General features: G+C 49.3%; 7 protein-coding genes across 7 annotated transcripts; 2 read left to right on the top strand and 5 right to left on the bottom strand.

The window, feature by feature from the left end:
- Nucleotides 1-464: 464 nt before the first annotated feature.
- Nucleotides 465-2,293, bottom strand: LTR64_008681 (uncharacterized protein; the record flags this gene model as incomplete). The annotated part of the gene is made up of 3 exons (XM_064902991.1): nt 465-1,085; nt 1,178-1,835; nt 1,986-2,293. 3 exons carry the CDS (start codon nt 2,291-2,293, stop codon nt 465-467), a joined length of 1,587 nt encoding a protein of 528 aa, XP_064750643.1.
- A 483-nt stretch (nt 2,294-2,776) lies between these two features.
- On the bottom strand, nt 2,777-3,412 carry LTR64_008680 (uncharacterized protein; the record flags this gene model as incomplete). The annotated part of the gene is made up of 2 exons (XM_064902990.1): nt 2,777-2,804; nt 2,949-3,412. The coding sequence occupies 2 exons, from the start codon at nt 3,410-3,412 to the stop codon at nt 2,777-2,779; spliced, it is 492 nt and encodes a 163-aa protein (XP_064750642.1).
- Nucleotides 3,413-5,180: 1,768 nt separating this feature from the next.
- RPL23A (60S ribosomal protein L23A) lies at nt 5,181-6,016 on the bottom strand (the record flags this gene model as incomplete). Its single annotated transcript, XM_064902989.1, has 3 exons — nt 5,181-5,377; nt 5,460-5,845; nt 6,000-6,016. The coding sequence occupies 3 exons, from the start codon at nt 6,014-6,016 to the stop codon at nt 5,181-5,183; spliced, it is 600 nt and encodes a 199-aa protein (XP_064750641.1).
- Nucleotides 6,017-6,567: 551 nt separating this feature from the next.
- RPD3 (histone deacetylase) lies at nt 6,568-8,379 on the bottom strand (the record flags this gene model as incomplete). Its single annotated transcript, XM_064902988.1, has 1 exon — nt 6,568-8,379. One exon carries the CDS (start codon nt 8,377-8,379, stop codon nt 6,568-6,570), a length of 1,812 nt encoding a protein of 603 aa, XP_064750640.1.
- Nucleotides 8,380-9,103: 724 nt separating this feature from the next.
- On the top strand, nt 9,104-10,117 carry RPN11 (multicatalytic endopeptidase; the record flags this gene model as incomplete). Its single annotated transcript, XM_064902987.1, has 1 exon — nt 9,104-10,117. One exon carries the CDS (start codon nt 9,104-9,106, stop codon nt 10,115-10,117), a length of 1,014 nt encoding a protein of 337 aa, XP_064750639.1.
- Nucleotides 10,118-10,518: 401 nt separating this feature from the next.
- Nucleotides 10,519-11,463, bottom strand: LTR64_008676 (uncharacterized protein; the record flags this gene model as incomplete). The annotated part of the gene is given in 2 exon segments (XM_064902986.1): nt 10,519-10,524; nt 10,543-11,463. The coding sequence occupies 2 exon segments, from the start codon at nt 11,461-11,463 to the stop codon at nt 10,519-10,521; spliced, it is 927 nt and encodes a 308-aa protein (XP_064750638.1).
- Nucleotides 11,464-11,998: 535 nt separating this feature from the next.
- Nucleotides 11,999-13,886, top strand: TIM50 (mitochondrial inner membrane protein required for protein import; the record flags this gene model as incomplete). The annotated part of the gene is given in 2 exon segments (XM_064902985.1): nt 11,999-12,160; nt 12,174-13,886. The coding sequence occupies 2 exon segments, from the start codon at nt 11,999-12,001 to the stop codon at nt 13,884-13,886; spliced, it is 1,875 nt and encodes a 624-aa protein (XP_064750637.1).
- Nucleotides 13,887-14,021: the final 135 nt, after the last annotated feature.

Below are 14,021 nucleotides of genomic sequence, written 5' to 3'. Positions count from 1 at the left end.
AGTCTTTGTAATTGACGAGTCTCGCATCTCTTGATGACATAGAATAGCCTCCGACTTTTTAGAAGTTTCTTTCACAATCTTTCAATTTCCTACCGAGGTGGTTTTCCTCCCAATGCTACACAAGTTTTCATCATAACGAGTGCTAGCGTTTGCCGTAGCTATTAACGCGCCAGGCACCACACTTGCTCTACGGTAGAGAAAGTGACCCGCGAATTTGCGAGATTCTCTAGAGCTTCGCATCTGGTACACCACGAAGATGATTTGAGCACTTACGTACTGCGAAGGACGCGTCGCGAAGCTCCATGCTGTCTCGAGATGGACTAAGCTCGCAGTCTATCGAATTAAGCAAGATTCATGGAGTAGGCATCGATCACAAGCTTGTTCAATCCCATCAGTGGACTGATTCTATCTCAGAAATCCTATCTTGGGAAGATGTATTCCTAGTGCACAATTCGCCATGGCTATCATAGAACATATACCTTCTCCTCAGTCGCATTCTCTTGCGCTTTGTCCTTAAGCCTCTGGTTCTGCTTCTTCAAAACTGACCTCATCACAAAACAGCAAGCAATATCAACCACGATAAAGCCTGAAATCACTGCGAACGCCAATGGATACCTTGGCATGTCCCGCCCCCGGAACAAGAAAGGGCTCCATAGACCACCCAGACCACCGAGCACATTCACTATAGCAATACCACAAGCCTTCTTCTCAGGAGTTTCTTGAATGACGCCTGGCACCCAAGACCATAATAGTGCTGTTCCAGCCACATGGCCAGCCAGGTAGAGGTAACTGCTGACATAGCGTGCTACTGGATTCAAGGATGCGGCACTGGTGATTGTGCCTATCAGCGCAAATACGAGAGGCACAGCGAGGTGGAAAGTCCGCTCTGAGTAACGATCGGAAGTGTAGGCGAAAAACAAGGCTAAGATAGCTGCTAATAGAGCTGGTGGAGAGCCAATAATCAGGGACAGTGTCTTCATGTCGATGGAAGAGTTTGGGAAGAGCTGCTTAGTGATGGCTAAAGTGATTGGTGTGAGGTAGATGTAAAGACCCTCAAGTGATTTGCGAGCCATGAGCATCATAACCTGCAGTCGCGTCAGTACATCTGTAAAGGTGGACGGCTGTCCAGATGAGAATGAAAGCAGCAAGCCAGATGCGGAAGAAAAGAACAACTTACGAAGATCCAGGTTCTCTTATCCTTCAGTGCATCAACCAGTCCAGTTGCAAGCTTCTTCCGTTCGACTTCCCTTTCGTTCACTCGATCCTCTTTGATTCGACGTTGTGCAACTACTTGCTCCTGCTCGGTCAACCACCACCTTCTCCTCTTCGAACCAGGATAATCAGGCAAGAGACAGAATCCAGCAATAGCAGGCGCGAACCCGCAGACTCCATACAATAAATACAGCCATCTCCATCCTGCCCATCCATTCTTTCCTCCCAGAGCTTGCAAAATACCACCACTGAGGGGGGATATGAAGGTCAAGGTGAGGATGATGGCGCCTAATATGAAAGAGTTCCGCAATGCGAGTTCACGTCTAGTGTACCAGCTGCTCATAACGTGTACCGCACCGACGAAGAAAGGTGCTTCTGCGATACCGAGAAATACTCGAACGAGAGTATAGGATGGATAGTCGTGGATGATCGCGTGGCATGCTGAGACCAAAGACCACGCGAGGCAGCAGAAGGACAGGTACACAGAGGGTCGGACACGAGTGATAAGCAGGTTTGAGGGAAGCTGAAAGAGGAGAGTGCCTAGATTGAAGAGACCGATGCCGATGTTGAACTGAGTTTGCGTGATGTGAATATCGTGCTTGAGGTTGTCAATCAGAGCTACGCTGTATAGGAGATCAGTATGGGTGTGTCAAAGGTACTGGCCACAGCTTAAGACAAAGAAATGCAGGAGAAGGAGGAGGAATCGAATTCTAGCCAAATGTCTCCCAGCGGCGACGACACATTTGAATTCAAACGGAGCTGTTCTCACTCACCTGATTCCAGACTTGTCCACGATCGAAAATGCACACATCACAATCAACACTGGCAACAAGCATATATCCAGCTTGCGTACCAACTTCTTCTCGACTTGTGCTCTCTCTCGTGCATCATCGTTGCTGTCTTCCGATGTGTCAGTTCCTGGACATGGTGGGACAGCTGTAACGTCCACGCACAGCGGTGTTGAGGAGGAGAACGAAGAGTTGATTGGCTGATTCGAGGCCGAGGAAGCATGAGACGGCTTATGCTGCTGTACTGATGTCGTGGCCTCATCTTTCTCGTTGAAAGCGTTGCCGATCGCCATCTTGGGCTGTCAAGGACAGGAGGAAAATTGGATGTGAAGAAGTGGCAGCAGAGCGAGAAATTGAATCGAACCGACACGACACAATGAAGCTCAGTATCGACCAACGCAGTGATGACAGAATAGGGCAGTACTTAAGCATTGAGACAGGTCCGCTTCCACAGGCACAAATCGCTCGAGGGAGATACGTATGCATCCATGATAGTATAGCATTGCAAATCGACGATTCATTATGAGCACCTTCGGAGCCCACCTCAATTGGCATTCTCGAATTATCCTGTGCCAAGGCACCTATGTCGTTGAGCTTCCTGATGCACGAATTAGCAGACATAGCCTGGTCTTGAGCAACACCGACAGCTTGGATCTGGTGGAGACGAAACTGTCCTCCAATGGGAGAATCATTCCGAAATAAGTCAAAATGTGCTCGATGAGGTAGTAAATGGAGACTGAATAAGCTTGATGGGCTTGAAGGATAGGTACGACGATTCATGCCTGATATGGTGCAGAATAAAGACTGTAGGAGTGGTAGAAAATCAACCATCCACTCTGCCAGCGTCGACATCAAACTGCTTCACATTAATGTATCAGATACAGTACGTGATAACCCATGAGACCTCAGCTCTCACAATGCAGCCCGATTGATAACGTCAGAGCCTACTTATCCTTGCTAAACACACCCTTAATCTTGTCCTTCAAACCTCCTTCGCTACTACCTCCGTGTCCATGTCCCTCCGATCCCTTCCCCGGAATGATTCCCATACCCTGCTCACTCGTCGGCCGTCCACTCCCCATCCCATACTCATTATGTCCATCATCAGCCTGTCCACCCATCACTCCCGTTCCACCAGCGGTCTTCCCCATGCCTTCCTCACCACCACCAAGACCAGGCGCCTGGTCACGTCTCTCGTTCCCAAGGCCGAATTGATTGTCGCCTGTATCGGATGGCTGAGCGCCGCGTCCGGTGCCGAGATTCTCTGTATTGCCGCGCTCGGAGGCGGAGAGGGTTGTTGAGAGTTTGTCTTGGGCTTGGGACCCACCAGCGCCGAGGCCGTAATCATTGCGCTCGTCGGCGACGCCTTGGGAGCGGCCGGCGCCCATGTTGGATTCGAAATTGCGATCCATGGTGTTTTGTTGTCTTGGCTAGGTCTGATCTTAGAGATTGAACTTGTTGTTTGTTGCTGTCGGCTGGTTGTCCTTGTCGGTAAGACTATGGATTGTTCTGTTCCGGAAGTTTTTCAAAGTATGAATCCTAGAGATATATGACGAGGTGAAGACCACGAAGTCACTATATACTCCTTCTCCTCTATGAACATCCAGTAGACGAGGAATGGTTAGCAATGACATCAGTCAAGTGAGCTACACCACGAGCACATTCCGTTCGCCCCGTGGGGTCGTCGATCGACCTTCGCGGACATGTGGGGGTGTGGCTGCCCTCGTCATTGGGACAGACTTCTGTACTACTGCGAGTTTATGTCAAACGCTCCGCGTAGCAGGGAATTAAAAAATGAATGTGAAAAAGAAGTACTGTATTCTACTATGACGGAGAAGAAGAAGAGGAGACTCTGGTTGCCCTGGAGAAGACGTAGCCGAGGATCACGATTATGTGCCGTCATATCGACGTGAGCAGTGTTGAAACCGGTAATTTTGCACTTTCAATCGTACAGGAGCACAAGAATGAAAATACAGCTGCCCCCCATATTTTCATAGTCAACTAGGACTAGTGTTGTGAAAAGAGAACAATTTTGATCGCTTTAACATAACCCATTGTTGTTACATCTTGCGGTCCCTGAGCCTCAGTTCATTCCAGACAGATCTCGGTGGTATCGTACTATTGACGAGAACCGCATCTTCTGCTATCCTCTTCAGTTTCTGATCATATACTCGAATACTCTCTTAATGCCTCAACGACCTCTCTGCTTAAACCCCTGCCTCCAACGACAACCGCTCCAGTTTTATCCAGCCATATGTCCAGGCATCTGCTTACACATAACCTCCGACCGCAGCCAGCGTCGTCGACGTCGACGGGTATGCGGACGAGGTATGTGGTAGGGTTGTGGCAACTAGTGCAATGGTTTGTAGTACTTGTCTTCCTCAATGTTGGGCTCGTGGCTGGAGTCGCACGGCTGCTGTGCTCGATGGCCATGGTTGTATAATGTTAGATATATGTATTTCTTGTACAGGATTTTTGTATAGAATCGTTGAAGGACATCTGCCCACGAGGCAGGGCGTAAGGCCTTATAGCCTCTCAAAGGCATATTGAAGTATAAGCCCATTGTGTCAGCCATCCATGGTGGACACAATACAACGCAAATGTCTGAGACTGGCTCTTGTGTTTCGTATGAGGATTCAGCTGGAAGATTAAGATATAAGGGGTAGTGTTATTGTGTAGTTGAGACGACAAATAGATTGTGATCCGAAGTCTTAGACCTATTCTCAGCTGTTCCTGGGAAGGATGTCAGCTATGTCTCGGATCGCGTAAACCTGGATCATGACATTTGTTGCTCCTAACAAGTCAGTCATAGAACGGTGGCGCTCGAAGCAATAACAACGAGCACATGGGAAAGAACTCTGGGCAAGTTGGACAAGCCAGTAATCGACATTGCTTGTCTTGAAATTCTGAAATTGCCATTGTCTATGGCATGAGCCAGGGTTTGAAACAGCACTTTCGCTGTAAACCTGCTTCGAATCGTAACATCGTGGTATGCAGCGCCGCGCACTAGGCTACTCCGGCTCAGATTCTTCAGCATATCAGTTTGCCTTTGTCATTGATCCCGATCGAGCATATCGGATTCTCGTGTAAAGTGCGATCGCGTCCCTCAATGTGCAGGCCGCTGTATCAATCTTCGAGCAGTTCCTTCACGTATTTCGCATCTTCGTTATGACCACACTCTTACATCACGACACCAGCATTGGAAGCAATACGTGGCCAAAGCTCAGCAGCCTCCTTTGCGACAGGACCAGTGATGGCTGAACCCTTCATCTCACCCTTGGGATTGACGATGACACCAGCATTATCCTCGAAGTACAGGTAAATACCGTCTGGTCGGCGCCATGGCTTTGATTGTCTGACAACGACTGCGGGCATGACTGGCGAGGTATTAGCGAACTTTTCTTTTGCACAACCTTTCCATCCTTCTTCTCTAGTGTAGTAGGTAGTTTGTGTACGTACCCTTCTTCCTTAACTCTGGCTTTCCCTTCTTGACTGTGGCCATGACCATATCACCTGCACCGGCAGCTGGCAGTCTGTTCAAACGAGCACCAATACCTTTGACGGAGATAATGTACAGGTTTCGTGCACCTGAGTTGTCTGCGCAGGACATAACGGCACCACTACAGAACGCAAAATTAGCCTTTAGTCCTTTGCCGAATATTGTTTGTTTATGTTTCCAGGTTGGCAATCCCGATTTCGATAGACGATCTGGACCCATCTTCGTGATCGGTCGAAATATCCCATGCATGTACTCGGTCCATTGCTCTTTCGCAGCTTGAAAATCTCCTCCCTTGACTTCGAACTCGAAAGGGATTCGGCACTTGTATAAGAAAGGAAATTCGGGGCTGTACGTACACAGGCAGACCGAGAGTCATTCTCAGCTTGTTACCAGAGGTACCACGACTATGAATTCAACCATTAGCCTTGCTCTTGACAATTCGTTCTTCCTGCCACGACATTCATCGCATCTGCACGGTTTAGGGACTCGGAAGCGCATACCCTCTCTTGGACGACATCTTGACGGTTGTTGTGTATGAATTGACTGAACAAAAATCGTGGTAAACGAGCGCAGGTTGAGGTTCTTTGATGTGGGTTCCTCCTCATCGGCGAAAAGTGTGCCAAGATTTTTCGCATCTAATGTGCTCTCTGCTAACCGTAGAAGTGTACAAACGTTGCAAACAGCTTGGCACGATTGACTAGCAGTTGCTGGCAAAATGAAGAGCAAGTGGAAACAGTGTTCGAGCATCAGAAAGCATGAGCCTGCATACAAGACCAAATCTGAGATGATTCTAATATCCTCGAAAGGAACGAACCTTCGCGGTGCTACAAATGCCGGTAGATGATAATCCTTTATGTCCTTCTCCGAACCATGCGCCAATGTCCACTCGTATGGCAAGTCCACCCCGAAGTCGAGTAAGACCACATATGCTGCAGGACGACCATACTGCCTGACCGCTGCGAAAACCCGCATCCTTTCAACCCAGTCACAACCTCACATAGAACCATGGCTCATCTTTGTCCCCGAAACTCCACGTTACTCGTGCCAGCGGAAACACTTCCACTTGTTCTATGGTCCATTGTTTGCAGCTTCTGTACGCGCTTCACCTTCAGCGTTCAACTCCTCGCGCTCCATACGACCTTCTTCTTGAGCTGCAACAGCCGCATTGTCAGCCATAATCTCCTTCTTGATCTTGATAGCTTCATCTGCACTTTCAGGAGCAATACCTATGCTTGATGCTGCTTCTCCTGCAACCCCATCGGCGACTTCAACTTTGGTTGAGTCTGCTACAGTTGCATTGTCAATGTCACCCATGGTCACATCTCCTTCTGCTATTTCCTCAGCTGCATCTTCCTCGACAGCATAGTTACCACCATTTGGACTATCCACACTCATGTTATCTGCAACGTCCGGCACCGGACTTGGCGCTTGTGGTGTGCCTAGCCCACTATCTGCAGCAGAGTCCACAGTATCCATGAGATCTCTGTGGTCGATGATCTGCCTCCTTTTCCTAGTCCCGTTCTGCCGTCTGACACCATTCTGCTGTGCCATGTCCTCATCTTCACTGTCACTCAATTCACCATCTTTCTCTATCGCCTTGTCGAATCGCCTTTGTGTCATACGTCGGTCCGGGTTGTTGTCTTCGTCCTCGTCGTCGAGTGCTGCTTCATCCTCGTCATTCATTGCTAACGAAGGAGGCACGTCTTGCATTTGTACGGATGGAGTATGTTGTGTTCGTTTCAAGTTCTCGAGCACTGTTTTCAAGATCTTATCCAGGTACTCCCTTGAGTTTGCATTATCCATGTTTGATGGCCGTACATCTAGCTCGTAGTCTGGAGCATAGTATTCGTAGTAGTCATTGTATGGTAAGTTGGCGCTCATGTCCTCGCCAACTAGACATCCAGTTTCGAATGCCCATGTTCTTGCCACATTGCGCATCGTGTAGCCACCACCACCAAGGATCAAAGTCGGTAAGTTGTAAGATTTCACAAAGTTGACGCAGTTGGCATGGCCACGCATACTGAGATTGAAGCAACCAAGTCTGTCGCCAGACAGTGAATCACCGCCACATTGCAACACGACTGCTGAAGGTCTGTAGAAGTCCATAATGGCCTTTATGACAGGCTCAAAAATATGCTTGTAGGAATAATCGTCGATGCCATCCCGCAATGGAAAGTTGACCGCGTAGTACTTGCCTTGAGCGACACCAGTATCTCTCAGCTCACCGGTACCTGGAAAGTATTCACCATACTTGTGGAAGGATGCAGTCATTACTCGATCAGTTGTGTAGAAAGCCTCTTCCACGCCATCTCCGTGATGCACGTCAATGTCGATGTAAAGCACCCTTTGATGGAATCTCAACAGCTCTATTATACCCAAGACGATGTCGTTGACGTAGCAAAATCCAGATGCCTCGCTTTTCTTTGCATGATGTAGACCTCCAGCCCAATTGATTGCGATGTCCGCCTTCTGCCGGTTCAATCTTGCTGCGCCTTCCATACTGCCGCCTGCACTTATACCACAGAACTCGAACAGTCCGTCGAAGACTGGACAGTCGTCACCCACATTGTACTTCTGCTGTTCTTTCTGAAAGCTCTCCATGTTATCTGGTGTAACCTTGGCCAGGAACTCAATGTACTCGTCTGTGTGAAATTGAGTCATTTCGTACTTGGAAGCTGGCTTAGCGCGGTAGATCTCCATCTTCTTGTATAAGCCATAGTTCATAACTAGTGAGTGCGCAAGCCTTATACGATGTGGTTTCATGGGGTGACCAGATACATAGGCGTAGTTGCCCACGTCACTGTCGTAGAAGTAGGCCACTCGTTTCTTCTGGCTTTCCGGCCGCGCCTCATCGATGGGCGCAAAAGCTGTTGAGCCCATGCTGACGTTTGAGATCGTGGTCAACCTTGAATACTTGTATCCTCAGTTCAATGTGCTCGATATGGGGGGTTCGAGGGTGTAGGACGAGTCGACTCAGATTGTGTAATCGGCCAAGATGTAGAGAAAGCAAGAATGCGAGCGAAGGGAGACTAAATGTAGTAAAAGCAGTTTCGGTGCCAGGAGTCGAGGACCTGAGAAATATGCTCAGACACGAGGACATGCTCTTCGGCTTCACAAGTCGCGCAGGTCACTCAAAGGTTCGTCCTCCGCACGGGTTCGCGTTAAACGAGGCTGCAAATTGGAGACGCCTGATCAGCCTCGTTACAGACTGTTAGCTCTCACTAGCGTGACTTTTTAGCCAGATACTAGCGTGAATTTGCCCGCAGGTACCAAAAGAGTTGCGTATTTCCGTGTGGAAGGAAATGGCAGTGACCACACGACTGGCTGCACTTGCCTTCAAGCATTGCTGCCGTTTACACTCAATTTCTAGATCAATCCTCTCGTCGTTGCTTCTCAGTCTGTTTGTGAACTACATCCGAAGCAGACATTCAGTCACAGTCGCAAGCACGAACCTCGACAGCCTCTCCGTCTCAATCAACACAAACTCCTTTGGCTTGTTAGTTCTTGAAACTGAAAGTGAAGGGTCAACCCACAGCGGCGGCACGACTGATCTGCTCACCCGAGCACCAAAGACAGCAACAACCTCTTCGTACACCATTTAATCATGGATCGCCTTAACCGCATGCTCGCCGCCGCCCAGGGCATGGGCATGAATCAAGGCCCTCCAGGCGCAGATGCTCCGAACCTTGTCGATAACAGCGAAACGGTTTACATATCATCTCTCGCCTTACTCAAAATGTTACGGCACGGCCGTGCAGGTGTTCCTATGGAAGTCATGGGTTTGATGCTGGGTGAATTCGTGGATGATTTCACAGTAAGAGTAGTGGATGTCTTTGCTATGCCACAATCTGGAACGTCAGTCAGCGTCGAATCGGTAGATCCTGTCTTCCAAACCAAGATGATGGACATGCTGCGACAGACTGGAAGACAAGAGACGGTCGTGGGCTGGTACCATTCGCATCCAGGTTTCGGGTGTTGGTTGTCGAGCGTGGATATCAATACACAACAGAGTTTCGAGCAGCTTACACCTAGAGCTGTGGCTGTCGTCGTTGATCCGATTCAGAGTGTAAAAGGAAAAGTTGTCATTGATGCATTCCGACTCATCAATCCACAGACTCTCATGATGGGACAAGAACCACGACAAACCACATCGAATTTGGCATATCTAAACAAGCCAAGCATCCAGGCACTTATTCATGGGCTCAACAGGCACTACTACAGTATCGGAATACAATACCGGAAGACAGGATTAGAAGAGAACATGCTTATGAATCTGCACAAGGAGGTCTGGACTGAAGGCCTGGAACTTCCTGGCAGCTTTGCAACAGAAAGAAAGAAGACCGAAGATGGCCTGCAAAGATTGGTAGATCTGGCAGATGGCTACGAGAAGAGGGTACGAGAAGAAAATGAACTCACCAAAGAGCAGCTCAAGACGAGATACGTCGGCAAAGTCGATCCGAAGAAACACATCGAGGACGTTGGCCAACAGCTCATCGAAGACAACATCGTCGCAGTATCCAGGCAGATGATCGATAAGGAAGCGAGCGTAGCCAGGAAAGCCGAGCAGCCTAACGGTCACGGGGCTGCGAACGGTAGCATGGAGATAGATGAAGACTAGAGACCTCTGCCCAACCACTTCCGGGTCATGGGACCGTCACACGTAGATCTATTACAGAAGGCGAAGAGGATGAAGGCTATATACCACCAGTACGAGGCATGGGTCTTAGAAATGGAAGCGGGCGGAGAATTCTTCCCGTGCGCTGAAGCCCAGGAAGCAGGCCAGCAAGACCTGGACTTTCCCATTACTGCGATTCTATCCGATCTCTTATCATGGAGGAGGGTATGGCGGGCGTACTGACCATAGACCCTGACGCCTGTGCACTCCAAGTACGAACGATTGATGGTTTCCAATACAACAGGACGTGTTCAAGCAAAGGGGTCTATTGTGGGTAATCCTTGTACACGCAGTCTGATCGTGCATGTGGCAAACACCACAGTACAGGCTCAAAGCTAGTAATATCAAATCTGTCCTACCACTCTTACAATTTCCTCGTCTACAATCTTTGCAACTCGATCTTCAAACATCACATTCTCGACAACCCTCCTGCTAACCTCTGGCTTGTCATACAAATGTGCCCAACCAGCTTTCCCACCCCATCTCAGCTCCCTTTCTGCCTCCTTGACTTCCTCCCTCAATTTCCTCACTAACGGTCCATTGACATCCACTCCCGAGTTGCCATCTAACTCTACATAACCACACTGCGGCATTGTCTCAAGGATATCTCCCAGTAACTCCCCACAGAAATCCGTGTAATAGTTCTCACTGATCCTGTGCATCTTGAACGCTGGATGTGAAGGGTCAAATTCGACGAAGACGCGCAATGTTCGTAGACTTGTGAGTTTCTTGAGTACACGAGAGAGACGGGGCGTAACGCGCCATGATTTGGGTGGGTTGGTCCAGGAGGGGCCGAGTGTGAGGAGGAGATTCGTAACGGATGGGTGGTAGTGCGATGGAAGATCGAGGATTGTTGGTGGTGATTCGAAGAGTTGGAGCGGGAAGAGAGGGAAACGCGTGTGGGAGTAGAGGATGTGGCTGGCTTCGAGGTGAAGTTGTTTGGAGACGAGGAGAGGCGAAACACGTGAGCCGGAGCTGGAGCCGTCGTGGTCAGGGAGGGAGAAGAGGAGGGTGTGGTAGATTCTATTGCGAAGCTCGGAGGGGAGGTCGAGGAAGCGGAAGGGTTGGCTGGGGACGTCGTGTTTTGTGTTCGAGATGTGGTTGAGGTTGAGGTGGGAGAGTGCTTGTTCGATGGTCTTGCCGGACTGGTCTGGGAGTAGAGCTGTTAACTCTGCGTCTTCAGTCTCGTAGCGCTGTTTCTTCTTCTTGTAGCCTGGCTGTCTGTCTTCAGGAACTGGAAATGCTTCTACCATGTTTCCCGCCCATTTTGGCTTGCGACGGATAGGCATGAGCTTGGCTTAAGTAGTAGGTAGCGCGAATGGCACTGAATTCAGACCGAAGGGGAAGCAGTATAGGTATGGTCGTATATCAATATGTTTGGTATCTCCGTGGACAGCTCGCCTTCCTGGAAATCACTTCTTCGCGGGATTCACGTATTTGGATGTGGCGGTGGGTAGACACAACTTGAACGGCGGCTTTCGTTCCTGGGGAACAAGGACAATGGTTTAGGGTGACTGAGAGCTATTCAACTAGGTATGCTAATATAAAGGTAGATATATAAGAAGGGAAGAACCTGTTGGGGAAGGAGATTCTAGATTGTCATTATCGCGAGAAGTATGATGTCTCGTCCTTACGGGGCCTCCAAATCACAGGTGATTCCTTTTTGGTGCTCTTTGGGAGAACGATGTGTCTGGTCTGCCCAGCTAATACAGCCGATCGAACATGAATGACTGTGAACGAACAGCCAAATTATTGCCTGGGGTATTCAACTTTCTATTTGTGGAAGAGAAAAGAAAGATTGGAAACTGCGGTGGAAAAGCTCATATGACGGAACGAGCAGTCGAGGAAATGTTTGTCGTGTTTGCCTTGGTCTCTGGAAAGCCTCCTGCAACATTTTTTGGAGACTGGTGGTGCTCAGGTCACGCTCGCGACAGCACTATCATCTGGAGCGGCAGCATCATCTGTTCTTGCTCTTACTTATCACTGGTATGACTGACAGATCATGCTAAGACGTGCTGTCCTTCCTCTCGTGAGGCCCCATTCACTCAAATCAGCATCACGCCTGACGATAGCGCAATGTCAAACACGGGGCATACGCTCTGATAGAGCTCGCCTGCATCAGCCAGGAGACTTCAAATTACCGTCGCAATCACAATACAGCCAGAAACAATACCCACCACAACGGCCGGTGCCGAGACAGGCTGCAGAAGATATTCAGACAAACTCGCCCGTCCACGACTCATCGGTCAGGCATACTGCTCAGCCAACACCTCCACCACAGCCTCAAGAGCCTAGAACACAGACACATCGCAACACAGAATCAGTCGCGCGAGAGCAGTCAACCGAGCCGTTACCGTCAGAGCCACTTCCAGACCTGCGGCAGGGTATCCCATCAGACTACGACCCCGATGCGAAACCAAACACGCCCTTACCTGACCTGACCCAGGGTATCCCATCCACAATAGACGCAGAACTTTCGAGGTCGCAAAGGCAAGGCCAATCGTCGACAGACTCCCTCAACATTACTGCAGATGGGTCCAACCCTCAATCTACAGATCCTAGTCAAAGAGGCGGCGACGGCCTCCCCCGAAGCTCCTATGTTTCTTCTAGCGATCGAAGACGTTCAGCCTTGACGAAGTACTTCTATGCTTTCCTGGCTTCGAGCGCTGTAATATACGCCTTATACATGGGCCGAGATTGGTCAGAAGAGGAGGCAGAGCAACACAAAGATGTCGCCAATGGCTATACTCCAGGTCTCATGTATGCTCGTGCCATGGCAAGATGGGGTTCAACTATGAGCTACTACAAAGATCCTGTGACCAAGAAACTCCTCCCCGACGCTCAAGTCATGGACCCCAACATGCCTCCCTATACCCTTGTACTGGGTCTCGAAGATGTGCTTGTCCACTCAGAGTGGAGTCGTGAACACGGCTGGCGCATTGCGAAAAGGCCTGGCCTGGATTACTTCGTCAAGTATCTGAGCCCATATTACGAGCTAGTTATCTTCAGTGCTCAGCCCTCCTTCACTGTCGACCAGATTCATCGAAAGATCGATCCCTACCAGATGGTGTACCCTTTGTTCCGAGAAATGACCGTTTATGAAGATGGCGGTTATGTCAAAGATCTGTCCTACCTGAATCGAGATCTGAGCAAGGTCATTGTCGTTGACTCAGACCCTCACCATGTTAAGAAACAGCCGGAGAACGCCATTGTCCTTCCTAAGTGGAATGGCGACCCCAACGACACTACCCTCATCGACCTCATTCCCTTCCTAGAAAATGTCGCCGCACTAGAGTACAAAGATACCAGAGAAGTGATCAAGTCCTTTGATGGCAAATACATCCCTGTCGAGTTTGATCGTCGTCAGAAGTTGCTTCGTGAGAAATGGGAAGCACAGCAAGCGGAGAAGAGAAAACACAGGAAGGCTGGAGGGTTTGGCCTTGGCTCAATCTTTGGTGGCAAGCCAAGAAACGCAACTGGCATGCAGAGCATACACGACGCAGAAGCTGAGGGCAAGCACTATACCGACATAATCAGAGAAAGAGGACAGGAAATGTATTTACGACTGTCACAACATCTTGAAAAGGAAGGACCAAAGATTCTTGCTGAGCGAGAAGCAGCGGAGAAGAAGATGCAAGAAGAGATGATGCAGAACATGAAGTCTGGCATGTTTGGCTGGTTCGGCAGCTCCCAGCCCAGCGACAAGAAATGAGCTATCTGAGTCACATCCGAAATCTCCTCTCTAGCTAAATCTGGCTAATAATTTGGAGCCTGGTAGATTGTAAGTGTATGCATTTCGAGTATTGTATAGGTAGAGTACGTATCACCCTTAGTACATTATGCACCA

Source organism: Lithohypha guttulata, assembly GCF_036872675.1.
Source record: "Lithohypha guttulata strain CCFEE 5908 chromosome Unknown scaffold_11, whole genome shotgun sequence".
Classification (NCBI taxonomy): domain Eukaryota; kingdom Fungi; phylum Ascomycota; class Eurotiomycetes; order Chaetothyriales; family Trichomeriaceae; genus Lithohypha; species Lithohypha guttulata.
The sequence above is the reverse complement of the archived record's forward strand: the minus strand, read 5'-3'. Positions and strand labels throughout refer to the sequence as shown.